Raw genomic sequence first — 27,249 nt, 5'->3', positions numbered from 1 at the left:
AACATGAAGAAATCAATTAGCATATATCTGCGTATATCTATTGATATATACACTTTTATTTTTTGTTCCCGCAGCAGCCCGGCCGTGTCCCCATTTGGAAATGTGACTGGAGCATTTCTAGTAGTCTATTGAATCCGATGTAAACTTGAAGGTATTTCACTTATGATTAAAGCAAACTAAATTACAACATTAGCAAAAGTGCCGTTAACAGAAAGGTTTTCCTTTCTATTTTCTTAACCTTAGATAGTAAGATAGAAAATCTACAACAAGTAATATATGAAAGGTATGAAATTTGTCAATGTGCAATGGTCTAGTGGGTAGAGGGTTTGCCTTACGCATGGTCATACCAAAGACTCTAAAAATGGTATGACCTGCTATCTCTGCTTAGCACTCAGCAATTGGTATGGAAGTTACACACATATCACCAGCTCCCTGCTGTAGTGACTTGCACAAATGTGTGGCCCAAGGGCTACAGACAGAGATGGAGATGGGCACCACCCCTATGAATCTTATCAAGACGTCAGGGATACTATAACTTAACTTAATGAAATTTGTCTATTAATTTCTCTGTTCCTGATACATGTAACTGAAGTACAGGACAACCTAATGTAACTCCTCACCCCTTTGTCAGATTTTGTGTCCCCTCCCGCCGCCCCGGAGTCACTGTGTCTTCTTCGCACACTGTCCTTTGTGTCAGCTGAGAACGTCACCTGTAGACAGGTACATATCATCCATCGTAAACATTGCTACACTACTATATTAGGATATCATGGATGTAACATGCAGTCTTCAGCTTTTAGCAGTGCAGACTATGCAGTGCAATAATTTTTCAGTAAGATAAAAATCAAAATAGTAGTTAATTCTGCAACACCACCATGGATTTCCTGATTCAGGTTGAAAAAGGAATGGAGTCTTTCTTCCCAATCGTCTTAATCTGTTCAAGACCCACCAGATCTAGACAGGAATGGTTTACCAAAAGTAGAAAAATCTACCAAAATTTGGTTTTCAAATCCGATTTGAAAACCAAATTTCTGCAAAACTGACAGAAAGTGGTCCAGCTTTGATTTCTGGGGTTTGTATCTAGATGATCAGAATTGTAGTTGACTAATCAAAACCAAGTATACATACTAGGTATGATATGCCAACTGACCTTTCTGGAGCTTGGGTTGTTAGAGACCTCCCCATTGGCCCGTACAATGTTGGGGGACTCGGGAGGGGTGCCCCTGGGTGTGGAGGGGTTGGGGAGGTCGTCAGGCAGGGGTGGGTACGTGTACAGGAATGTGTCCTGAAGGGAGATAAAAACACAATCATTTCATTTATTTCTTTATCTATACAGGGAAAATACATGTTGTGGCGTTGCAGTGGTGTAGTGGTAGGGTGTTTGGCCCAGATATCGGGGTCGAATCCGGGGTTCCCTGATTTGTCCTGTTGACGTTATGCCCTTGGGAAAGGCACTTTACACGACTTTCCCCACTTCACTCGGGTAAAAATGATTACATAGCTTCGGTTAGGAACGTCTCTCGGATAGGACGTTAAATGGAGGTCCCGTGTTTGAGGACAGCCACACCTTGAGAACGTAAAAGAACCCACCACACTTATCAAAAAGAGCAGGGGTCCTTCCTGTTATGAGTGGATCAAACAGATCTGTCCGGATATGCAGCTTGTACTCTTAAGTACAAAGTTTACCTGATGTGTTACGCCATGGCACGGTTTACCAGGTTTGCACTACAAGCAAACAAGGACGAGAACCCACCGTGCCTCCCATGCGAGTAGCCAGCTGGTCGGGGGAGATATACTGCTGAACCTCGTTACGGTTCACAAACTTGATCTTCTTGACAGAATCAGGCGGGAGCCACGTTTTGATAATCTTCCAGGCAGCTGAAGGGATGCAACATTACATGGTTTTGATACGTCGATGAAGGTTAGACGCAATAAGATACCCCAAATAGAAGTTACTCAAGCAACTGGATATGATTCTAGCTTTAGCTCCAGCTTTAACATTAAACTTTATGGTCTTAACGTTAGACATTTAGCATTTTGTTTTGAAAAAGCTCTTTTAAATATTCAAAAGCTTGAGTTTAATATTTGTAACAGAAATAATGTGTAGTGCAATTTTCTAGCTTATCAAGTGCCATGGTGGCTATTAGCCCTAATGTATGTAAATGATACAGCTATCAATGATAGTGTAGCAAATGCATAATGTAAGGGAATATACATGTGAAACAGACAATGAAGATAATGATCAATTCAAGTGACAAAAATAAATCCTTGTTGACTGTGGATTCACAGTGTGGAATGGGGTTTTATAAATCTTTTAGGTCATGGGAAGATTTGCCTTGTCTTCTTTTTCAAGATTCAAGATACATGTACTAGTATGTTAAGGAATCATTCATTTGCATTGTAGAAAGTAACTTACTGTTGAGAATCCATGGCATTTCATAGACCAGCAGGTAGGCTGAGGAAGAGAAATCAAAGTGATGGTTAAAGATCTGTCTCAGATACCCATGACAAGTCAGTTGCAGACATTAAGTAATGTTAGTGAGACTGCTTCTGGTCTTAAGGTTTTGAGTTTGTATCCAGGCTTTTTTTTTGCTACAGAATGCAAATGCAGTCCTTAGAATAGAATATATTCTATATAAAGGTATCATATCTATGGCCCACTGTCTGTTACCCTTGTTGAAAACAGCAGGGGAATTTATCTATTATATTAAGTCTGTACTATGTTGCACATGTACACCTTTCCTCCTTTTTACGACCAGTGGAAGATCAGCTTTTCAGTAGTATAAAAAACTAAAACTAAACAAAAACTTCAGATTCTTAAATTTGATGAAACATATCTCCATTATTACTTCATCAATAATTGTATATCAATATATCTATGACCCACTGTTCATTGCACTTCTTCAAAATAGCAGCGCAATTTATCTAGTGCATTGACTGAGCCTGTATGTGCTGTATGCAATATGTCCCTCTTATTGTGACCAGTGGAAGACCAGCTTTTCAGTACGCTGAAACTATGTGTACCCTCACCACAACAAGTTAAAAAAACTTCATATCACTGTTTTTACTTTATCAACTGTACATCAATATATCTATGGCCCACTGTTCATTGCACTTCTTGAAAGGAGCAGGCTGAATTTATCTGGTACATTGAGCCTGTATTACATGTATGTTGGAGCTTGTCCTCCTTTTTGTGACCAGTGGAAGACCAGCTTTTCAGTAAGCTGAAACTACATGTACCCTCACCACAAAAAGTTAAGAAACTTGAATTTGATCAATCTTCATATCTCTGTTTTTACTTTATCAACTGTACATCAATATATCTATGGCCCACTGTTCATTGCACTTCTTGAAAGGAGCAGGCTGAATCCACCCAGCCATTCTCGTCACCAGAAGTGAAAGATAAGTGTGAAGATTTCTGTAAGCTAAAACTCGATCAAGACAGATTTTCATTGGCTCAGTCAACACCAACACTTAAGCAGCTGGTCACATTTCCACTCTAAGCCTGGCTCAGTGAACATTGATTTTTCCATGCCGCAGCATTTCATATGAGGTCTAAGTGGTTTCCCCTTCCCAAAGGGTAATTCCTCTCAATTCATTTCCGCTGAAAGTCTACCCCATGATGTATTGAATCTGATATCAATGGAGGGAAGCTATAACAGCTTATCAAGAACTCTCGTGGCATTCTGTGGCATAATGGTTAGAGAGTTTGGCCCTGAATCAAGATGTCCTGTGTTCAAACCCCTGAGATGCCCCGATGTTGTGCCCTTGGGAAGGTACTTGATGCAAATTTCCTGACTCCACTCAAAAAAAGAAAAATGAGTACCTATCCCTTGGACAGGCCATTAAATGGAGGTCCAGTGTTTGAGGAGGGCCATACCCCAAATTTCACAGTCTGGTCTTATGCAGCTTGTACTTGCTGTAAAAACTAGTGTGTTATGCCTAAAGACAGTTTACAGATTATGCAAAACAAATTAAACACAAACAAACAAACAAACAGGCAACTCACCAAGCTGGTTGGGAAAGTAGTTCTTGAAACAGTTGATTAAGAACCTAATGAAATCCATATCCTGGAAAAGAGAAGACGATATTAAGTTTTTGGGAAGTAAAATGTAAGCATTTTCATTATTTTGTACAAGGCTATAATTAAGAGTAAATAAATGCAATCCAATTTGTTAGTTCTTGGATTTATGAAAAAATTATGCTGAACCAAATGATCAATACACAGTTTCAGAAGTTTTAATTTTGTTTCTCGCTTCATTGTTTACTTCAGAGTGACTGACATAAACAATAAAATAAAACGGTGCAACCTTATGGTTAAACCACCATATTGCCTAGCCCTAGGCCTGTTGCTATCATGTCAAATAGCTAATGCTAGAAATAGGTCAATTGACTCTCTTCAACAAACTTGGGATGTTAATACCATTTCCACTTCAGAACAATATCCACTGGGCAAAGGGACAGCAACAGCAGCATTTTGGCAATTCAGGTAGTAGAAGTTTGAAATAAAAAGTTATGATATCTATACTTTCAGCACCAAGGACAGCATAGGTATTAATTTTTTCATTCCACTTGAATATGAGTACCTTTGTTCATTTCTTACATAAACTAACAATTTCTTAAACATTTCTAAAACATCAACAACAAATAAGATGAAATGGTGCTGCATTCCTGTTAATGCTTAGGTCCAAATTAGAAAAAGGGGCCCCGACAATAAGTTGACAGGCCTTTTTTAAAAACTTTTGGGCGTGACCCCCTACGTTGCCCTGTTGGACACCCCGTAGGGTAATTTTTTATCAAGGCCTGGACCCCAAATCATTCTAACTAAGACTTAAAATCAAAATGGGACCCGGCAACAAATAGACGCCACAAGCTAATCGTGCAAAAACCGGGAGGTACCCCCATGTACCTGGCAGTCCAACCGGGACACATTTGTGACTTCGGGGCCCGGCTGGGACTACACCCCCTACGGGCACCGGAGCAATCGTGACCTAAACATAACCCACCATATTACCCAGCCCCGATTCCATCATGTCGAACATGATGGTCATCTGCTTCCCCGGGTTCCTGGTGCTGATCCTCTCCAGCCAGAACACCAGGAACCGACACAGCTCCTGGTACTTCGATGAGTCCTTCTTGTGCAGCTTCGCAATGAAAATCACTGGGGGAACAGGGAAGATTGTAATATGTGGCGTTAGGTTTGTAGTATCAGCATGGACTATCACATGACATAGACTAACATGCATGTGTAAGAATCCAGAGAGAAGATCTAAGGCCCTCACATGTACGTCTGCTGAGAGATGGAGTGAATAAACCATCAGTAAGTGCATCCTGGCCTTGGTGTTATTCACTGTAAATCCTACCCAGCGGTAGAAAAACCGTCAGAGGCAAGACGGGACGCGTTACAAAGATGTGTTTGAAAATATGGGATGGATTGAATGAGAGCTCATCTGTGTTGATAGAATCCATAGTTGTTCAATTCGATCTTTTTTCCAACACAAAGGAAACACCATCATTTTTCAGTCCATCTCATCAACCTTCATCAGATGTCTGATTCACTGCACTGACTTTCCAGAATCCGGAAGCGTGATGACAACCAATAAGATAAAATGGTGCTGCATTCCTGTTTCCTTTGCATGTGTTGGAACAAGGCTCAAATTGTATAACTAAGGGAAGAATTGTGTTTGAAAATCCTTGAATAGTTTCCACTGACAAGCCTGGCCCACAAGACAAAGTCCCCAACAGTATACAAATTTGTGTGAAAAACGAAACCCAAATCTACAACAAGGAAATAACAAAAATGTTGAACGTTAAGTCACAAAATCATTACAATAGACTTTAAAAAAAAGAATCATAAAGTAGCTGTTTTTAAGGTAGCTGTTTTCAAGATTTGATTCCATCCAACTACAAATCCTTCTGTACTTCTTTAGCAAAGTCTGCAGACTGCACTACATGAAGATGCGACCGCCACTTAGGCTACACCTGTCTTCTTGTGTCTTCACATTAGGTTCACCTCTATATGCCGATTAGATGCTGTTCCCTCTATACGGAAAGCAACTGTAGATGTACATGTTTGTACATGCACCACATGTGTACGCAAGATACTGTTAGGCCTGGAGGAACCACAGACAGTCTCTGTTCCTAAAATACAACGATATCCGCCTCATGATCATCCGTCACAGAACGTAACTTCTGAGTCACCCCATTATCTTGGTGATGCTATCTACCACACAGGCAAGGAAAAGTGGCTCAAGCTGAAGGCATTACAGCAGGGCTAACCTGGGCTTCCAGGTTCATTGATCTGACAGAGTGCTACCAAGCAATGCCACTCTGGAACACCAGTCCTTCTCAACTGATGCTCGCATGGCAACCACCACTGCCTCCTTTAAAGGGAAACTCTGGGAATGTCTAGGCACCCACTCAGAGTACACATTGACCCTTACTTCTTGCTGTAAATACTTTATAGATATTATATATAATACAATATGTAGTAGTTTTAATGCCCATAGAATATTGGTATCCATTGTCATCATACATGTCAAAACCTCAATACCATCTGTATTGTCTTTGTCAGCAAGGCTAGCCCTTTGTAATATCCACAGGCTAGCTGGACAGCCCTGGATGTGTGTCCAAAGGCCACATCAATATATTTCCTAGGTTCTCAGATATTCTAACGTGAAAGTATAGCAAGCAGACATCATAAAAGCAGAGGGCAGGGAACTTAAATATGACTGTATTCCAGACAAAAACTGACTGAACCATGATCTTGGTCCACCAGCTTTGTTTTCATTCTGTTTTTCTAGTTGAGCATATCTTTTTTTTAAATCTGAGAACCAGCAAGTCAAATTGGTGTGGCCTAAACAGTCATACAAATGAGTAAACTCACAGATGGGATGCCCCTCCTTGTCCTCGTTGTGTGCAAACATGGCTCCCTTCTCAAACGTGGCCACAGGTAGGCTGGACTCAGAAATGTCTGAAATAACAAAGTCGGTATTACATGTACTAGGAACTATTCATACATGATTCTAACTTTGTTTACATCCAACTATATGACTTGTGTGCTATGCTATCATGTCACATGTACTGGTAAAATTTTTCCTAACTTCTGGCAATCAGTAAAAAATGTCTGGCTGGAATATTAGAAATACTATACTAACAGTATTTCAGTCTGACAACGTTATAAGGACTTTATTTGTTTATACTGCAGCAGCGCATTGCTGTTGAAGGACTAACCAAATATAAATAACTAGTGATATGAGTTTTCACACATAATCCAGTGATAGTTTAAGACCTGTGCAGATTTACTGATAAAAGAGCATATGAAAGATCATGCCCAGACGTTTTTAAAGCCCCTGTCACACAGGCAACAAGCTTCGGTCACATTTGTTGAGCGTCAGAATGTTGCCAAATTGAAAACTTGCCAGAGACTCAAGCATATTTTTCACCTGAAAATACACTCCATCTCTTAAAATCATGCAATGATCGAAAGAACACCAGGTCTATTACTGCCAAAAATGTCATCTAGAGCCCACAGACCTATTGAATTGACTGATTTATTTTCCTGAGGTGTGACAGGGGCTTTGAGAGAGATACAAAACACAAGTCACCATAAACTCGGAACTTCAACTGGTAGAAGCCTCACAGTTGGGCTCCTGCTTCCAATTAGTTGGTAACTTGGAAACCCGGGTTTATTCCTGAGAAAGGCATCTTAGTTGGGACTGCACTCGTCTTTCGGAAGGGACATGAAACCCCTCCCTGTAAAAATATACCCTGCTACAGAAACAGCAAGGAAAATTTACTGCCCCATGTGCCACTAGGCACTTCAAGGGTCAGAATGAACAATCAAACTTTCAGGGGTTTTAAGAGAGAAAAACCCAAGTCACCATAAACTCCGAACTCCTTCCTCCACTTCAGCGCGCTGACAAGCATGTCGTAGGCGGCTTCAGGGGTGGGGCGGGACAGCAGGTAGCTCTCCAAGTACTCGTCATCCTTCCTGACCTTGGCAATGTCCCGAGGGTCAAACAGGTCGTTCTGCGTAATGGCGTCTGTGAAAACACAATAGAACATCGTTTTGGACACGCCATCAGGATAACATCCTTGGGGGAATATGACAAATCTAATGCAAGAATGGGAACAATATCAGCCCGAAATGATAACTTGCATTAAGAATTGATACATATTACAAACATGTATGCATTGGGGACAGCCCTATGTTCCAACAGACCAAGGGATGGGGTTAGGGTTAGGGGATGCTGGAACATAGGGGCGACAGAAAATAGAGGCGTGTCAGAACATTCGCACATAGGACTGTCGAAACATAGGGCAGTCACAACATAGGACTGTAACCATATGCACCAAGTAGAGTTTTTATAAAAAAGAACATGTTGTGTGCTTGCATGTATTCACACTTTTGTTTGACAAGGTAGGCTTTGTGTCCATAGCAGGTTGTACACATTTACCCAATATTTGCAGGGGGCAAAGCATGATGAGCAAGACTACATATTCTGTCTGTGGCACTGAAAGTATAGACATTATGGATTGTCATTTCAACCAGGAATTTCTGAAATGGCGTGAGCTGCTGCAGCTGTACTTCTCCCCCATGGACATTGTTTTGGAATGTGTTGCTTATCAAACATGACAGTCTGCCGATGTCTGCAATATGTCCGGTAATAACATAAGCTAACATCATATAGGGGACATCAGCCATCTCGGGACAAGGGAGGATGTGGGAATTGTTTCTTGTCTGGTGGTTTTTAGGAACAGAAAAGATCAATATGATATATTATATCTGCCGGCAGACAGATTTGATATAGACATAAGAACAGAGCCATTAACCAGAAGATCAAGGAAGACATGATATGAATGATGATATGAAGAAGGCAGGAGCAAAATGGATTGAAGAACAGTGTCAAGACATTGAGCAGCACGAAAAGTAATGACAGCAGGAAACCATTGTATCTTGTCTGGTGCTTTTAAGGAACAGAAAAGTTCAATGTCTATTGGCAGACAGATTTAATACATACAAGCAGTACAGAGCTATTGACCAAAAGAACAAGAAAGATATGAAGGAAGCAAACGGGAAATGGATTAAAGAGCAGTGTCAAGACATTGAGGACAGCCTGAAAAGGAGAAACAGCAAGAAGCCATTGTATCTTGTCTGGTGAGGTTTAGTAACAGAAAAGGTCAATAGCTGTTGGCAGACAGGTTTAATACAGACAGCAGACAGAAAGTTTCCCAAAGTAGTGCAGAGTAATCTTCAGGTTTCATCATACTGGCAGTCTCTCATGTTTGATATTCAACTCACATTCCAAAACAATATCCACTGGCAAAGGGAAAGGGATAGCAGCATTTTGGCATTTCTGGAAAGTAGACATTAGAAGGAAACGCTATGATATCCATACTTTCAGCACCAAGGAAAGCACAGATATTCAGTACCTTTGCCAAGAAAGCTATATTTTTCATGTTGTTTGCATGTGTCTCCGTGTGTTTGTAGACAGCATAACTGAAGAAGTTGTGGATGAATCTGTATGCTACTTGGTACGTTGGTAATTGTTGACAAAATACAAAATGAAGAAATCACATTATGGGACCCCTGGCAGCTTTCTGTGGAACTGCAGCATAACCTCAGGACATACTATAATGATTATTTCTTAATGGTAAATTGCTATTAGATTTTTGAACAGTTCACATGTCAAAACAATATCCAAATGTATAGTGATACTGATAGCAGCATTTTTCATTTCAGGCAGTAGAAAAGTTATGATATCCATACTTTCAGCACCAGGGACAGCATAGGCATAGATTTGTCGACACTTCACTTGAATCTATCAATGCCTTTTTTCCTTTTCTTACAACTATGTCTGCATATAGAGTGCAATGGTTAGCAACCCTGCATTTGGACAAAGAGGTTGGGAGTTATAATCCCAACTGTGGTTGCTCATTCGATAAGCCTGCTACTGGAAATGGCTGCAGTACTTAATAGGATGGGATGTGAAGCCATAATCTACTGTTCATAGTTCTTCTCAAAAAGAGCTTGGGGGAACTTCTGGAGTACAGTGAACCTGGATATACTGTGTATATATATGTATATATCCCTAAAAGACCCTAATCCATCTTCTCTGTCATAACCAGTGGAAGAGTAGCTCGTCAGGTAGCTAACCAAAGTGGTTCAAGATCTAAATATGCAATGCTTTTAGCACCTACATTGAAATTGAAATACTCCCAATTGGTCACAAAAATAATCAACCCAACGCTGTCAAGAAGTACTTGAGGGATTAGAGTGGTAAAAGATGAACATCATCCCATCTGTGGCAATGATTTATCACATGTGCTGATGGAACTGTGTTGGAAAATAGCAAAGTGAAACACTATCTGGGTTTTTCTGAGGTGACAACTCAGCTAAATAATTCACCAACGTTAAGCCGCAGGCCTATGGCCATATAATGACTTGTCAGGACTATACAGTAGCTCTAGGCATCAAATGTAATTTTCAGACTTCCCAATCCTTTCAGTCATGAGACAGAGCCTGTGGGTATAATATTTCATCAATGTGAATAAACGTCAATGAGCCATTCGTAGTCAGTATGACTCTTGTCAGCTTGTTAACATATAGATGAAACAACGATGGCTTCTACAAAGACCTGTCGGCCTGACAAGCACAACATTTGAGATGGACATTACCTGGCTAATGAGAGTCACACATGATGTGCACGATAAGTGCCAAATGAAGGACACCCCAGACATTGCTATGGCCCATTATGAAGCTCTATGACCTTTCTATAGAGGTTTTTTTGTGCTGTCTGTTGCTTTCTTGTTTTGTGAAAGAATAATGGACATTCAAGAATGGACCTTGCATATTGGTCTGTGGGTAGGCTAAATGTATTAACCTTTAGCACACTGTATGCACTGTTTGCCTACCAATTCCTCATTGGTTACAGGGTTAGGCAGCAGGGACAAGGTTAAAACTATGATTGAATTTTAACCACCGAGCATTATGAAAATCATGACTTCTCGAAATGACTAATGGCCTAATGCTATACAACTGTAATCCATTTGTGCTAAATGATACTAAATTTATAATCACAACATATGCAAATTCATCAACGATAATTCCTTTTGATTCAACATCTTTATGATAGCGGGTCTGATAAACAAGCAAATGATATGCTATGGCCTTATTCAGTTCATTGAAGTTACCACATGTAACACACACATCTGATCTTAGCCTACATTAACACCGACAGATGGATTCTGCCGTGTCAGCCATTAATGATTTAGGCTCGGATTACGTGCTAACGAGCAGATAACAGTAATCAATGGGGGAGACGGAATCCATCAACAGCTACAGACAGATCGTATCAGCCGCAGTACAGTTTCACCTGAATCACCCTTATATGCATCAAGTAAAATGTGTTTCCAGTTACACCCCTATGTTCCGACACCACTATTTTCTGACACCAGGGCTTTAAATTTTCTTCAGTTCCACTCATTGTTTTGGAGCCCATGTTGTTAATTTTTTGTTGTTGAATCTATCACTTTATTACCTTACTAAAATACACTTTTACCAATTTCATATCATGAAGTTCAGCTATGTTTGCTCCCTCTGGTAATAGCATTTCCTAAATCTGACCTCTGCACTCCTTTAGATTACACCAGTTTTGGGAAATAGTTTTCAGCAAACCAACATTATTTCCCAGAAGGGTTGCATACCTTTCAAGGTCTTCTTGTTTGCTGTACCGTAGAAAGCTAGCTGATAAATCAATAAGAACGCTGACACATAACAGAGCTGTGGATGTCAGAAGAGCCCCAGGGACTATCTCTGTCTGTCCCAACAGAAAGGGAGCTTGTCACTGTGTAATCCCTGTTTCTATCAGTCTGGTTATCAAGCTAACATGTATACCTCAGGACTGACCTTCAGCCAGGGCCTGTCCCAGAAAAGAGCATCGGTTCTTGCTAATTCTAGCTCTACTATCAGAAGAAAGGGCATTCTGTATCTGTATCTGTATAAATGAATGGTATAACCGCTCTTTGACTTAACACATCAGCATTGAAGTCTTTGATATAGATGTTTGTTCATTACTTGACATGGCTTATGAAACAACTGCAGAAAGATGAAAGATTGATATGTGAATACATTAACATTTGTACCTATTTGGTTCATGTATATGAATGAATTAATGATATTGTATTCAAATGTCTTGCTCTTTATGCTCCCAGCCCATGTGGGCTTACAAAAATATGAGACACTAAAATAATATGATAAATGATACATACGACGGTGAGGTGACAGAGGTACATAATAACAAAATCAACAAGTACTTTACAGAAGGTTGAAAAACATGTACAGGTGAACATAAAGGGCAATTACTTGACAGAGATACCAAATCATTTATACAGATAAACATGAATCCATAATTACTGAACTAATATTTCACATAATAATATATATGGGTGTATATTTGTATCATTTTGCTTTGTGAATCTCACAACAATCTCACAGCACAAAAGCTCGTCTCCTCAGCATACAAGCTCATAATTTGTACACCTGTTTAACTTCAAATGGCCTTAAAATCCGGATCCTGATGAGACTTATCTCTTTTTTCAAAGCAACCCTACGGAGACGGCGCTCCAGACAGTGACATTTCATCTAATTGAAACCTGAAACAAGTCTATAGGCTGTGAAAGCAAGCTACCATATGGTACCGGCTCACATAACATCAGTCCTCCATCTTATACCTTCATCTTTTCCCCCAGACTCTCCTGTTACATCAGGTGTATAAGCTAATGGCATCTCCAGGGTTTTTGCAAGATGCTGATCCAGAATACAGGCTTTGAGTGACAATTGCTGATAGACATTAATAGCTCTGAAACGTTCAGCCAAATAGAAACAACTGACATAAAAGTGGATTGCTCATCCTTCTCCCTGCTACTTACTACGCTACTAAAGACGCTGTAGCTGCATAGTTCCCGTTTAGAAATTGACTAGTTTTACCCTGTGTGTCGCTTTTCAATAATCAAAGCTCGATGAGTGAAAGTACAGTGTGTTCTGGCTTTTATAGGGCAGGTACAAAGTCAGGTACACAGCTGAGGGATGGTTAATTGCCTGCTATATGAAAAACATCAGCTATACCCCCTGGATGGTTCAACTCCCCTGAAATTGTGAGTAGATATGAAAAGCCAGCAAGATATTTTCTTCAGTGAGATACATCAAAGTCAACTCAGCAAGACGTCACATTCAGCTAAATGGATTCAAATCAACTTAGCCTGGGGGAATCCATTTTCACAGAATTTTCAATGACGCATGTTTCCATGTTGCTGTGGCAACCATGTTGTTATGGAAACGTCAGTACGTAACCAACATTCATCTATCAAACCAAAGCTGCCTTGTTGACAGATGATGATTAAATTCTAATGCTAAACCAAAAAAATCAATGGCAACATCTGTTAATGACAACACCATGGCTTTGAAACCAACGAACATACAGAGATAGAATTTCTTTCAAAAGCAATAACTTGATGGCCGGTCTAGATTATTTAAGCTGACTCCTTCGAGCCCATGGCATAACATAAAACACCTCATGCCTAACCTGCGCACAAAGACTGTGAAAGATATCAACCTATCGCTACATCTACTCAGGCCCTTTGGAAAGAGCTAAGGTCATCTTTCACTGCTTTAAAAGGGTGCCTCCAGCTCAGATCACTGCTTATCCCTAGATAAAGATTGTACGGTGTAATATGTCTGTGTGCAACTAGGCATTCTGCCAAGTGTGGGTAAAATAGTGGACTGTATCCTCAGTAAAGTGCACAGCTGACACAATGTTTTATGGTTTAAGTACTGCGAATGATATATCTTAAGCATGGTTAACGTTACATATCATGATACTTAGCCATGGCATTGAAAAAAGGTAAGGTTACCAAGGGAACAGAGCTTTAAAGGGTGCCCTTTTCCAAAAGATCAGTGGTCAAGGATGACTGCTTTTCTTATAAAGTCTACACACCTAGGCAGCCTGCCAAGGGTGGGCGGTATGCTTTGTACAGTGCACTGTATCTTGATACAAATCTCAATGCAGAAGCATGATTTTGGCTTTTTTTAAAAGATTTTACGTAGCATTTTGTACATCATTTCACTGGTCCAGGAGCTTTCTCAAGCTCTCTTTTCTCTTTCTCTCCATCACTCCCCATCCATCCATCCCTCCCTCTTTCTTTCTCTCTCTAGCTCTCCCACCCTCTCTTCTCTGCCTCTCAGTCTTTCTCCATCCATATATCTCTCCCTCCTCCATCTCTCTCTCCACCCCCTCTCTCCCTCCATACTCTTTCTCTTCATTTATAGAGTAGAGTAGGTAGGGATTCAGGCATCCCGTTTGGGCCGCTCTTCAATGTATGACTTCCTGTCCAAAAGGACTGACATGCCAGTGTAAAAGGACTGACACGCAAAACGCCGCAAAAAGGCCTAGCAGAAATGTCAAGCTCGTTGTGGATCAAAATATATGGTCAACGTCAAAGACGTACAAAACAAGCCAGAGCCACACATCTGTCTTAACCTTCTCCCTGCTGCCTAACTCTGTAACCAAAAGAGAACGGGGTGCCAAACGGCTACTGCAGTGTGCTAAAGGTTAATTTAGATGTTTCACAGTATTACGCGGTTTCACGGTAAGCCCAGGGGGCGGGGGCCAGCCCTGAGGATAACGTGACAAAAAGCCTCTGCGGTGTTCTATCGTCCGCTGTCACACAAGTCAAAGGTCGGGCTGGCACGAACGCCCTTGTGTTACCCTTCGAACAGAACAGAACAAGCGCCCGTACGCCCGTTCCTGTGGTAAAAGCTATTGATCGCGCAGTGTGCTGGAAACAGTCCGTCCAACGCGGGGCTCCAGAACGCGATGTTTGAACGACGGGTGATTAGAAAGCGGAAGAGAGGCACACTCACCGGCTTGCTCTCGGAGAAAACGCTCTCTTAGCTCTCTGATCTGCACTTTCCGGTCCTGAAAACGAAACAGAAACCTTAATACATGTCTTCGTGAACTTGTACTACAGTATTAATGTCAGTCACAATGAAAGTCTCGACAAAATCGAGGAAAAATCGGAGATCAACCTCTTTGCCGTCTGCAACTTCCGCCATTTTGGTCATACGATGTTGTCGGTCAAAGGTCACCCGGAAGTCAGGCCGATCGTGGCGGGAAACACAAGATGTCAGCTTGGAGGGAGGGTGTGTGAAAATGTTGCTACCTATTTGACTCGTTTAGCGCAGCAGTTCGTCAGATCGGGTACTTTTTTTTCCACCATGGCATCTCCAAGAGACCATCTAGTATCCCACAAAGGATTTGTGGTGGAATTTCTCGATGAAGTTGAAGACTCACGAAAAGGGATTATAGTTCAGGCCAGGGTTTTCAAGATGGACAAGACTATTGGCAATTTTGCACTAGTGCGTGTCGTTGATAGTTCAGAACTTTGGCAGTTCCAGATCATAACAGCTAAGTGTGTGACCGAGGAAAGCACTGGATCCGTCCTTCCATGCGTTCTTCTTCATAACTGCAAAGGAAACTCTGGGTCTCCATGTGTGTTCCAAACAGCGTTCCTGATACTGGATGGAGAACATTCGAGGTTTCAGCCCTGTGGACAAATGTCAACATCTCACCACTTGTGTCACGACGACGTCCTAAAGACTTTCCAGCTCCTGTCAGGACCTCGGCTTGCATATCCTTACCATGGAGATTTATATGTCGCCTCTGACAAACAGAACAATGGAACATTCCAACAGATGAAGATCGCTACATCGACCTTTGACCCATTATGGTGGGGAAAGCTGGGAAGGACCCTCGTTGGCATGGGAACCGAAGCATACTCAACTGATCAACAGATGGAAACTGAAGAGGAGGTCGTCACCGATCTTGACCTCATCTGGGGTCACAAATGGATGTACGTTGCCATGGAAACCAAGGATGAAGAGTGGAAGAAAAGAGATGGCAGTGTCTTCATCCCTCATCCCTACGCATGTGTGGCGAGGGCGGTGTACGTGTTAGAATACAGGCTGATCAAACAGACAACAGATGGGGATAATCCGGAGCAGGAGGATGCTGATGTCCATCAATCACATGTTCTGTTAGCGACCAATCAGGGGCAGCTGGTGGAGCTGGAGGATGGGGAGGTGAGGAGGATCTGTGAGCTGCCGTTCCAGGACCCATCTGACGTGCGTGTGGCGTACGTCAGCGGAGGGGAGACTGTCGTTCTTTTGACGTCAGCTACAGGAGGGGTGTGTGCAGTGTGGGGCAGCAACTTCAAGGTGCAGCTCAGTTTTTGTGTCCACTATGTAGCCGTAATGTAATATACAAAAAGTTCTGATGTCTTTTGGGGAAGATAGAAATACAATGTACATGCTAGTATGCATTCTGATTTATTCTACATGTATGTCAGCTCTGATACTTGCTATATAATGTTATAGCATCTATAGGACCAGGTATAAAATCAACCTAATTGGTATCACTATCTAGGCTAATCTGATCATGCATTTAGTGCCAAAAAGGACTATATATTGGGCTAGCATATATGTAGGACAGTAATTAAGAACAGTAAGATATTGCTGTGTACACATAACCATGTATTTTGGAAGTTATTCAATAGGTGTATAATAAACAGTCTTTTTGATAAGAGCTTTGCTAAGAGTTTTATCATTCATTCAATTTATCTGCTGATACCCCCATTCCACTAGGACGGCTCTCTCTCCGCATGCGACATAAAATCTAACATAGCGCTCAACGTATTTGATAGATAAAAAATATATCTTTTTACGCTTTGTGTGTTTTGTTGTCTTTTCAGTCATACTTTTACATTTTGCATGATATTCCAATAATGAAGTCAAGGGTTACGCAAATCCCATTTAGGTCGCAACGAGAGCGCCGTCTAGTGGAATGGGGGCCTGTACTAAATGATACTTGTTCTTTTATTCTAGCCTGCAGGCCATTGGCCGGCTGCCCACACAGCCCTGGCAGACTACTTCCTGTCCTGTGGGACCCAACAGGTGCTGCTGTTGTCTGGGAGTTTCATCTTTGAAAATTTCCTCCTTACTGATCTGACGGGCTGCAACATTACAGAACAGGTGAATTTGCTTCTTATATACAATATACAATTATTTAAGTGTTTGTGTTGCAACATTTTCCCTATTTCCCTGGTACCAGAAGAACATATTTAGTTTAGTCTCAAAATCATGAATCTTTTTATTGTCTAGTAGTACATGTATCATATTTATATTGCTTGTGGACTAAAAGACTGTTATCTCAACAGCGGGAGGAAGCTGAAGAAGACCCAGCTGTGCCAGGTACAGACAGGAATACACCCATGCAGTCAGCTGTACAGGCCTTACAAGCCAGGCTATATGTAAGTCTACTCACTGTTATGACATCATAATTATGAAGTAATAAAAAATAAGATCCAAGTCAAACCTACCAATACTTTACTCTTTGTCAATTAGTTAGTTTAAATTCCATCCTGTACCTGATGGTGCATGAGATGGTTCCATCTCCGTTTCAACAGCCCTTGGACCACACAACTTTTTGCAATCACCACAGAAGGGGGCTAGTCCACTGATGTGTATGTGTTTAACCCCCGGCGTCCTTTTTCCCAATTGCTGAGTGTAAGCAGTATGTGCCATTTTCATAGTCTTTTTTAAAAATCTTTGGTATGACTCGGCCAGGTTTCAAACTCAACCACCAAATGCAAGGTAAAGACTTGACCATTGCACAAATATAGTATGGCTATTGTACCATACTCTACAAGTAATTTGTCCTACCTTTTGTCTGTGTTTAATCCCAGGAGAGCCAGGCATCTTTTGAGGAGCTGAGACCTAGTATCAAATCATGTGTACAGTACAAGGGTGTGAAGAATACTGTTGTTTTCCTTGTTTTGAACCTCAGGAGAGCCAGGCATCCCTGGAGGAACTGAGGTCCCTGTCAGACCAGAAGGACAGAGTGATCCAGCAGGCCTGCACGGCTCTACGAGCCATGGTTCTACAGAGTGGTGACGATACTGGACAAACCACCCTACCAAAGGATGTAAGAACTCCCTCCTTAATCATCCTACATGGTACATTTGTTCTATGTAGTATGTGCCACTGTTGTATCTGCTGTTCCCTGAATGATAGAGCTACAAAAACTCAAAATGACACATACATATTCTTGTCCAACTCTCAACCAAGTGGCACTCACTCACTCACTCACTCACTCACTCACTCACTCGCTCGCTCGCTCGCTCGCTCGCCCGCCCGCCCGCCCACCCACCCACCCACCCACCCACCCACCCAAACCCACCCACTCACTCACTCACTCACTCACTCACTCACTCACTCACTCACTCACTCACTCACTCACTCACTCACTCACTCACTCACTCACAATTAAGGAGGTGGCAGTCTGCCCTTGTGTTTTCCATCCATCTCTTATGAGGTCATCCCCATAGGTTTTGTCCCTCATTGTTGCTCTATTAACTTGTTACTTTCCTCTCATTTTGGTGTCACACTTGCAGCCCTCCCTGGTGTGCCTGTACAATGGAAAGGGTAGCTCTCCCAGTCCAGACCAGCCGCCCCCCTCCCCACCCCTGCCGGACCCCATCACAGTTGTGCAGGTCTGGCAGAGGCTGGTTCTGGACCTGTGGGTGGTCGGACTGGAGATCAGCAACCAGTCAGACAGGTAGGGACATTTCATTTTCAGCTTAGGCCACACCAATTCATTTTCTTGGTTAACGGAATAATAAAAAAAATTTCAGGAAAGCATTAATCATTATGATCAATTGTGTAACAGAGAAGTTTTTCACAGAATATCAGATACTTTAAGCTGTAAAAGGTTAGAAACATTAGTCCAAAGTGCTCTGCTCTGTCCAATGTTAATCTGCTTGCTGTTTCTTACTTTCTTTATACTTCCATCAGGATTTTCAGTAGATTCATTTCTGCAAGGAAGTTGTAGACTTTTAAAGGATCTTCTTTTATGTTGTCGTGGATGACATGTCTAAGGCATTTTCCTTCTGTTTCCAGAACTTTGCGGGACGTACACCTTGCCCTTGTTCGATACGATGGTGCCAATGCTGGTGGCATGAACCGTTCAAGATGGAAGAGCGAGAGCACATCTTCATGTAGAACTGTTCCGAGAATTCCTCCCTTAGTAAAACCTGGCTCAGAGACAAGTCACGTCCAATCAAAGAAACTAAGACTGGACAAAAGTGTACAAGATGCAACAAAACTGAACACTACACTAGTGTGTGTGTGTCCCTTGCCTAACTTTGGTGCCCACCCATCAGTGCAATGTTCTTTACTCCTGTCCTGGAGAGATGAGGAAGCTAGATGTGAAGACGGTGTGCAGGCCAGCTGTAGAGATTTCTGTCTGGATGTTGGGCATGTGAAGTTGTGCATTGGTGACATTACCAACAGACACCTTACTGTGTTGTCGGGGGACTGCAGCAATACTGGTTAGCTCTTGTTTTTCTTTAACTCTTCAGATATCTTTTTTGATGAAGTACATACAACTATAATATCTAGTTTAGGCGTAACAGGTCATTCAGTGTAATTTAACCAGCTGCTGCCATGCCGCGTGGCTGCAAAGCTGGTGTGTTACGGGGGAGGGCGGTTATACCAGCTATATAGGTACAGATACAGATATTCTGTCTGCAATACCTTTGAGACTTGCTGAGAAAGTAGCATAGAGCTGATTAGTCATTCTAAGCTCTTTCTAATTTCAAGTAGGATATACTAGAGTAGCTGGCTAGATTTTCTAAAAGCTTTCCAAATTCCCTTGCCCAGTAAATCTACAACTTACTTCGACATTTCATTCACAGCTGACCTGCAGAAGATAGACTTGCTGGCCCTTGAAGCTGTGCAGTCAGAAATGAGGCTAAAGGTCAGATGTAGCCATGGTAACCTCAGACAGCTGCCTCAGATGTTGCAAAGCAGGCTGGGATTCCAGGCTATCCCAGATACCCCTTGGCTGTTCTGTGAGCATCAGGGACCTCTGCAGTATGTGAGAGTCACCTGTACTGTCATCAGCAGGGCAGAGGCTGATCTGTCTGTTTGTACAAGGTAGGAGGATTTTAGAATTATGATATGAAGTGTACACTATAGAAAAGTTACTCAAGCATTTTTGTATACGGTCAGATGTTTCAGATACATGTAGCATCCACTATCTTCCATCAGGGACGTCAGTGATGAAAGATAGCAGATGCTATCTCAGTAGGGTTCATCCCAGAGTGAGTGGGTCAATCTTATCAGTTCAGTCTTTATGCAGCTTGTACCTACTGCACAAAAGTGGTGTGTCAGGCCAAAAGGCAGTAAAAAACAAACATGATGTGTAATTTGTATACGTATGTATTTTGACCTTGGAATTATCTATATCTGTGTATCACTGTTTGTGTATGTATTGTATAAATGAATGTACTAACCCTGGAAGACTAGCCCCCTTGGGGGCTAATTAAGGTATCTCAATTAACTAAACTAAACTAAACTAAATGTCTTTTCTGTCTGCAGGGACCTGCCCCAACTGTCCCTCCTGCTCCACTCCCTGTACAGTATCCTCCCTAGAGGAACAAAAGTCCTCCCTGATCTTCAGGACAGCCAGGTGAAGGAGGAGGTGGAAAAGTACATGAAATCTGTGGACACTGAGCAGCTACACGTGGGCACCAAGCTCAGGACCTTACTACAGGGAGAGGGGATGGGGGAAGAGCAAGGGTGAAGTTTGAAAGTACCTTAACATGTGTCATCATGATAAAAATATCTGTGTAGAACTGTATATCTAAATGGTGCACACCCCAGTTCAACCGTGGTCCGTGGTAGTGCACGGCAAAAAAGTGACAAAATGGTCCACATTTCTCATAATCTTCTGCCAAATGACATTAGATACTAACATGGGCAGCAAGGTAAGGACTACAGAGGGAGGGAGAATAAATAAGAGTGAAGCTTTAAACAGATGACAGGAGCTACAAGATGTGTTGTTATATTGCTGAATGTTAAGATTCATAACAGCTGTGTACACTGAACTGCAATACATGGGCAGCAAGCTCAGAGCCTTACTACAGGGGGAAGGGATGGAGGAAGAGCAAAGGTGAAACTTTGAAAGTGCCAGCCACAGGTGCCATCATTGATGAAGGTTAGAGATCCAGGTAATAAGATAAACAAGATAACTGTTACTGATCATGAAACAGCTGGATAAGTTTTGTAAATGGTCAGATGTTTCAGGTGGCATGCGCTACCTTTTGCCGGTGAGTGAGGAAAGGTGTCACCATGGTACAAAAATCTGTGTAGAACTTTATTAGAAGATGATAACGATCTGTATTTTTATTGGTTCAAGCTTTGTAGCATGTTAACGTTACATACCAGGAAGTTTACATTGCCATCTCATGTTGTGTTCTGTTACTGTATACATTTGTATCATTGAATGTATTGAGGTTGTATTGGCAAAATATGTACAGTAAACTGATGTATTACATGACATCAGATTTGTTGACAACTGTTACTTCGGTTTGGGTTTGGTAACTTGTCTACATTTAAGATTCTAGAAAAATATAACTTAATTACAACTCTACAATAAATATATTTACTTTAAACAGAAGTCTTGCTTCCGAAATGCTTCAAACATGCCGAGGATCCTTTGTAAAACACTGTTGATTCCTTTAAGTGCTTCTATTTACAAAAAATATGTCATGTACTATGTTATGCTTTGCATTATACAGTGGCGTTGAAATCATGTTGCTGACTTGGTCATCAGCCGTAGTGTATGTTTCAGTAATACAATGTAAATATGGCACTATTCATGCTTTACTTTATCGTTTGCATTTCAAGTCGTGTTGTTGACAATGTTACATTCAAGTTGTGTCAATACTTTCAGAATAAATTGTATTTACTTCTGCACTATAGTTTTTCTACAAAGCATGCATTTACAATTTACGTCTTTGATTTATGTAAGTATACTTATGTAACGTTACATATTTGTCATTTTGTAACAATACCTTTTCACTTCAATCTTCAGTTGCATTTTTCCACTGTTGTCCCTCATTACACCTCCACTATATGATTATCAGTTGAACTAGAGGCACCTGAATATCAGTTCACCTCCAGGAACATGCAGTTTGTCTAGCCTGACTAAATCTTGCACCCAGCTAACCAGCCCCCTACATGTAGAAGGTTGGGGGAGGCCAATCAGCCCCTGGCAGTGTTAGATTTTGTAAACTCAGGCTAGCAGTTTGTCCACCAGGAATATTTCTTCACATCAACATTCAGCTGTGCCAAATGTGTCGTCAGTCCTGCCATGGCAGTGTTCTTGTCTCACCCCTAAGCTATTATGCATGCCTTCTTTAGTCAATCTCTTCAAAAAAGATCAGCCCTAACCTGAAGCTGTACAGTAACCTTCTGTGACCAATCTTTCAAAGATCAGCTGGTACGTCATTGTCACACAGAGCTGTCTTGTTGCAAAAGAAAATGTCTCGTGCAAGGGTCCATAGACACCTTGGAGGAGCACCATATGGCGAAGCAATTCCCATGTATGACCTTCACCGCCAAAAGATGTTGCTACATTCTCAGGAAAGTCTTGCCCTTGGGACGACTTGTCCTTACAATTACTCAAGATATTTCTTTTTAAAGTTCTAAGAACAAGTTCACTTGCAGAGGAGCTATAGAGCTCTAGTATAGAGACTCCTGTCCCTGCTGAGTGTTAATTCCCGTTACAAAAGTCCAGGGTGTTTAGCAGATGCGACTCTCAGGGTTTGCAGGCAAGCCACCCCAACGTGTGATACCTCTGTTGCTGTCAGTATCCTGCTTTGGACACCTGCCCTGGGAATGTCTTCAAAATCCTGTGTGTCTAGGCAAGGTTTAAGAACCCAGCAAGAGGAGTCTATGCTCCTTCGAAGCAGATGAGCCTTCTAGCCTTTTCAGATGTCAGAAACCCGTCCTTAAGAAGCAGATGAGTATCCCAGCAGGAAAGTTCTGCTATCAGGAGGCTCCTCCTTTTTTGAAGAGTCTTCAAGTTTGCTTTAAGATGTGAGAACGCAGTCCCTCAGAAGCAGATGAGCCAGCCCAGTGCATGGTGTCCCTGTGGGCTCTTTCTGTCAATATCCTACATCGGATATCTTCCCCTTGGAATGTCTTCAAAAATGTTCTTGTCTCAGTACGGTCAAAGAACCCAGGAGGAAAAGTTTAAGAGGAGGAAGGAGTCCTTCAGAAGCAGATAAGCCTGCCCAGTGTGTGGTACCCCTGTTGGCCGTCGCCGCCTGTGTCCCCAAACCGCAGCTGCGTGACAGGCAGGTGTCTCTTGTGCATGAGCCAGCCGGAGTCCTCCTGCCAGCTGTCAGACCCAGAGTCACACTTACAGGCTCGTCCTCCGCCACAGGTGCCTGCAAACGACATTGTGGATTTTTACTTATTTTATTGAAATTGCAACATTGCAATACGATGGAGAACCCAGGTAGCATTTCTGACATCGAGTGCCATGAACAGATACATGTACATCAGTAGAACACATAACGGACATAACGGTATACATAACATGATACACTTTGAAAGTAATCTTGAACCAGTTAAGCTCACTTAAGAACTCCTCTAGACGGTCATTGAAACGTCGGCTAGGTAAAAACATTGCCTCTAGCTTTAATCTGTGTGTTTACCCGCTTGTCCGCACGCGCAGTTGCTGCTCCCAGGACTCCCTCCTCCCCAGTAGTCCTTCCGCCGACCGTCAGCCGACACCCACCAGCCGAACCCCGTATTGTCTCTGTGCAGGACTGAGCTCAGGCATTCATACTGCAAAAGTGAAACAAAATAAATCAGAACCTAACTTCGCTCCTAGCTTTTACTTCATTTCATTTATCGACTTCATTATTTTACCAGTGGGTCACAACTAGATTTACACTTGTGCAGTAAGTATATTCTCAAGCAGAAGGATCGAGGTTAACCGGAAAAAGAAAAGACGGTTTCGTGCTATGTTTTTTGAAAGTTGTGTTGTTGTTGTCTCTTTTATCTAATAAATGACATAATGCCTGACCTTAACGCTGAAACGTTTGTTTCGGAACGTCACATTACGGCAGGTACGTAAAATGTTCAAGCAAGCTGTGGCAGAACTATCCACAGGCATAACAAGACAGCTGAATATTGCAGGACACATGCACGGCTGTCTCAAGAATACAATGTACTCTCAGTTTGCAATCGTACGAGGAATGTGACCGCGTCCTTTAAGACGTTTTAAGTCTACCAGGGCGAAGAGCATCATGTTTGTGTCAATCGGAGACGAAAAATAAAACATCTCCGGCTACCTTGATGAACTGCATGCATCTCTTGGACCTCCTGATGACGGCCCGGATCTGCTCCAGGGACGTCCAGTAGGAGATGTTGCGGGAGTACGAGCCGGGGTCCCCGTAACCCTCCACAACCGTGCGCGCCTCGCTGTCATGCCCGAACGACGACGCAACTAAAAACAACCAATACACAATATTTACAAAACACTACATAACCATAGCTAACACAGTTTACAACCGTGCGCGCCTCGCTGCTCTGCCAAAGCGACGACGCCACTGCCAACCACAATATAACAATCAATGCACAAATATGAGTAACCCTGAGAAAAATATACTTAGTTTATTAGATGACAGCTTGCTCTCATATTTTTTCAACCGTGCGCGCCTCGCTGTCATGTCCGAACGACGAAGCAACTAAAAACAATAAACACACAATACTAGCAGTTCACAAACGTCGACGAACTTTAGACATCCAGGTAATAAGATACACAAGGAAACAGTTACTCAAGCAACTGAATAGATTCTGAAAAATTTTCCAAATCTATCCAGTATCCTGTTTCTCGTAACTACTAAAAATTAATGTTTCTCAATTAAAGCCAATATTTCCTTTCCATAACGATTATCTTGGTGTCGATATGTATGTCTATTCAACCTTGCACTGTATATATACTATCTTAACTGCTAAACTTTCTCCACCATGCGATTTAACGCATGGTAATGTTATGACATCAATTCAGCCTATGGGCTACCACCATTGTTTCTTCGATCAAATAAACCATTGATATAAGTCCGTCCCCACCTGCGTCGCCGACGCGTTCACACTGCACGGGAGTGGGCGGGACCCCCTGCCCCGGCCCGTCGGGGTCTATGGCGTAAATCTCTCCTGAACGGAACTCTTTTCCCAACGTCTCGGAAACTTCAGAGCAACTTGCCGGCAGAACTGGAAGGAAGCATATGATTTGTTTGTGAAGTTTGTTTGTATGAACCTTTGTTTATTAATTCTAATGAGAAGCTCAAATCGGAATGCAGGCTGCTTTTCATCGAGGTCATGAGGGAAGAGGTAATGGTCAGATAAGATATAACAGAGGCCGTGGAATTCATTGGTATAATGATGAACTCCACGGCCATTCCAAGACGATATAGTGATGAACTCAACGGCAATGTCGACGCTAATAGCGGTGATTCGCCGTGGAATTCATCGATTGCGCGATTTAGTGATGAACTCCACGGCCATTCCGAGACCATAGGCCCACTGGCTTATATCCTTCGACTGGTAACGTTACCTCTAGTGATACGGGATCCACAGTGTGTTATCTATTTATATCTCTATCGATAATGATATTAATGTTGAATATCATAGCCGATAAGCGTGTCTTTTAACGTGCTTGAGGTGTGGCTCTCCTCGAACGCGAGGCCTTTGGCTTTTCGTCGTTCGCGAGGACGTCTGTAACCGAAGGTAAGTACTCATTTTCAGTCAAGTGAGAGAATATGACTTTCCCAATGGCACAGCACTGGGGCCTTCTAGCGATTCGAAACCAGAACCGTAAGATTCTAAGCCAACAACCCTAACTACAAAACCACCTTGCCGACGTGATGATAGAAAATAACCACTACATAGAAAAGAGACTAGAATCTTCAGATTCCTCACCATGACATGACTGACAGCCCTCCGATGACGTATTCCATCCGGGTAGGTCTCTGCCCTGCGGCGATGACGCTGGTGACTCCCCGAGAATTCCCGACAGCTTCCGCTGCAGAAACCGCTGCGACCGTTCCAACTCCGAGTTCTGCAGCCTCAGTCCCTCCACTTCGTCCAGAAGCTCGTCCTGGTCGCGAAGCTGTCCGTAGAGTTGCTGAAGTTCCTCCTTCAGCTCGCTGGCTGACTTTCCCTCCAGCGCCAACAGCCGCTTCTCTCTGGTCGGGGTCGTGACGTCTGACTCGTCGTCACTGTCGTCTTGGTCCTGAACATCTCTGGGTCCTACAATGAATGAGTGAAAGGACAGCCTTTACCGTACATACATGCTCTATCGGGCTAAGTACAGGCATACGGATACAAAAGTCGTAATAAATCACATATGGCGACAGGGCTTCCAGTATTAATGAATGAAAGACCTATATTGCCCGTTTATGCTCTGATGAGCTAAGTACAGGTCATGATTAGTCTAAAACATGGGTTCTAAAATTACTCTAATGCATAGGTTCGTCTTCATCTAGTGTCTAAGTGATGTCAAAGATAGTTATGGTCAAAACGCAAGCGAAAAATTAATTTCTCAGTACGAGTCATAGATTCAAAGTGAGGAAACGTTCTTATAAAATGATTAGAAAGAATTTCCTATCGTTACAATATAAACTTCAACCCACAAAAAAGTCGTACCTATGATGCGCGGTGTGGTCCGACCATTGCCGTGCTTGGAGGGTTTCTTTCCCTTCCTCAGGGATTCCATCTCCTGTGAAAGAAGTGAAAATGATCTTGAATGGAGTTTATTGGTCACCTACCGCGTGAAACTACCGGGTGCCAAAGATTGCCCAGGCGGCAGAAACCTTATTCTACCCCGAAGATCGTTCGGCTAATAATTCACGGTACTAACCACTGGACTTCTCACGCACCTGTTAACCTGTTCATCAGTCTATACGAGTCGGCTTAGGGGTGTTATATAGGGACCCAGATGCAGTCTGCTTTAAGTATTGGCCCGTTTCTATCAGCCTGTCTTCTTAGCTTGTATATCGAGTTATCGCGTCGGTAGCGAACTATTGAAGCCAAGCCCGTATAACCACCTCCGCGTGCGCTAGTCTGCCTGGGCGGACGGGCATCACACTCAGCGCCGCAGAGATACCGGGGAGCTCCCCGTGGTATGCTCACCAGGCTTCGCACCTGTAGAAGCGCCTGGTTCTGCTGCTGGAGCCGCTTGACCTCGTCCCAGAGCATGTTGCTGGGCCGGCTCTCCAGCGCGAGGACCCGCTGTTCCATGACGTGGTGCGTGCTATGCAGAAACTCGGCTT

At 42.5% G+C, this 27,249-nt stretch overlaps 4 protein-coding genes across 4 annotated transcripts; 2 read left to right on the top strand and 2 right to left on the bottom strand.

Annotated features, from left to right (window-relative positions):
- Positions 1 to 225: 225 nt before the first annotated feature.
- LOC136437191 (motile sperm domain-containing protein 2-like) lies at positions 226 to 15,210 on the bottom strand. Its single transcript, XM_066431673.1, has 11 exons — positions 15,089 to 15,210; positions 14,924 to 14,978; positions 7,884 to 8,045; positions 6,887 to 6,973; positions 5,007 to 5,161; positions 4,010 to 4,070; positions 2,417 to 2,455; positions 1,754 to 1,878; positions 1,151 to 1,285; positions 604 to 710; positions 226 to 238 (listed from the first exon to the last, which is right to left on the bottom strand). The coding sequence occupies exons 1-11, from the start codon at positions 15,122 to 15,124 to the stop codon at positions 226 to 228; spliced, it is 975 nt and encodes a 324-aa protein (XP_066287770.1). The 5' UTR covers positions 15,125 to 15,210.
- A 610-nt stretch (positions 15,211 to 15,820) lies between these two features.
- On the top strand, positions 15,821 to 18,678 carry LOC136437190 (Fanconi anemia group B protein-like). Its single transcript, XM_066431672.1, has 5 exons — positions 15,821 to 16,276; positions 16,943 to 17,089; positions 17,275 to 17,367; positions 17,904 to 18,041; positions 18,511 to 18,678. The coding sequence occupies exons 1-5, from the start codon at positions 15,821 to 15,823 to the stop codon at positions 18,676 to 18,678; spliced, it is 1,002 nt and encodes a 333-aa protein (XP_066287769.1).
- A 1,139-nt stretch (positions 18,679 to 19,817) lies between these two features.
- Positions 19,818 to 21,872, top strand: LOC136436197 (uncharacterized). The gene is made up of 2 exons (XM_066429979.1): positions 19,818 to 20,053; positions 20,498 to 21,872. Exons 1-2 carry the CDS (start codon positions 19,863 to 19,865, stop codon positions 20,700 to 20,702), a joined length of 396 nt encoding a protein of 131 aa, XP_066286076.1. The 5' UTR covers positions 19,818 to 19,862; the 3' UTR covers positions 20,703 to 21,872.
- A 476-nt stretch (positions 21,873 to 22,348) lies between these two features.
- On the bottom strand, positions 22,349 to 27,239 carry LOC136436195 (neurexin-4-like). Its single transcript, XM_066429976.1, has 7 exons — positions 27,122 to 27,239; positions 26,624 to 26,696; positions 25,898 to 26,227; positions 25,049 to 25,189; positions 24,268 to 24,422; positions 23,626 to 23,758; positions 22,349 to 23,355 (listed from the first exon to the last, which is right to left on the bottom strand). The coding sequence occupies exons 1-7, from the start codon at positions 27,215 to 27,217 to the stop codon at positions 23,180 to 23,182; spliced, it is 1,104 nt and encodes a 367-aa protein (XP_066286073.1). The 5' UTR covers positions 27,218 to 27,239; the 3' UTR covers positions 22,349 to 23,179.
- Between the last annotated feature and the right edge of the window lie 10 nt (positions 27,240 to 27,249).

Source organism: Branchiostoma lanceolatum, chromosome 6, assembly GCF_035083965.1.
Source record: "Branchiostoma lanceolatum isolate klBraLanc5 chromosome 6, klBraLanc5.hap2, whole genome shotgun sequence".
Classification (NCBI taxonomy): Eukaryota; Metazoa; Chordata; class Leptocardii; order Amphioxiformes; family Branchiostomatidae; genus Branchiostoma; species Branchiostoma lanceolatum.
Note: the sequence above shows the minus strand (reverse complement) of the source record. Positions and strands in the feature narration are given on the sequence as shown.

Coding starts and splice junctions, on each gene's coding strand:
- LOC136437191 (XM_066431673.1), bottom strand. CDS start 15,124: ATGACCAAAATGGCGGAAGTTGCAGACGGCAAAGAG. Junction 6,974..7,883: donor GAAGGAGTTCGGAGTTTATG/GTGACTTGGGTT, acceptor TTGTTATTTCAG/ACATTTCTGAGTCCAGCCTA. Junction 1,879..2,416: donor AATGCCATGGATTCTCAACA/GTAAGTTACTTT, acceptor GCATCCCTTCAG/CTGCCTGGAAGATTATCAAA.
- LOC136437190 (XM_066431672.1), top strand. CDS start 15,821: ATGGGAACCGAAGCATACTCAACTGATCAACAGATGGAAACTGAAGAG. Junction 16,277..16,942: donor TGTGGGGCAGCAACTTCAAG/GTGCAGCTCAGT, acceptor CTTTTATTCTAG/CCTGCAGGCCATTGGCCGGC. Junction 17,090..17,274: donor GCTGCAACATTACAGAACAG/GTGAATTTGCTT, acceptor TTATCTCAACAG/CGGGAGGAAGCTGAAGAAGA.
- LOC136436197 (XM_066429979.1), top strand. CDS start 19,863: ATGAGGCTAAAGGTCAGATGTAGCCATGGTAACCTCAGACAGCTGCCT. Junction 20,054..20,497: donor GATCTGTCTGTTTGTACAAG/GTAGGAGGATTT, acceptor TTCTGTCTGCAG/GGACCTGCCCCAACTGTCCC.
- LOC136436195 (XM_066429976.1), bottom strand. CDS start 27,217: ATGGAACAGCGGGTCCTCGCGCTGGAGAGCCGGCCCAGCAACATGCTC. Junction 26,228..26,623: donor GACCACACCGCGCATCATAG/GTACGACTTTTT, acceptor CATTCATTGTAG/GACCCAGAGATGTTCAGGAC. Junction 24,423..25,048: donor TGAACGCGTCGGCGACGCAG/GTGGGGACGGAC, acceptor GGTTGTTTTTAG/TTGCGTCGTCGTTCGGGCAT.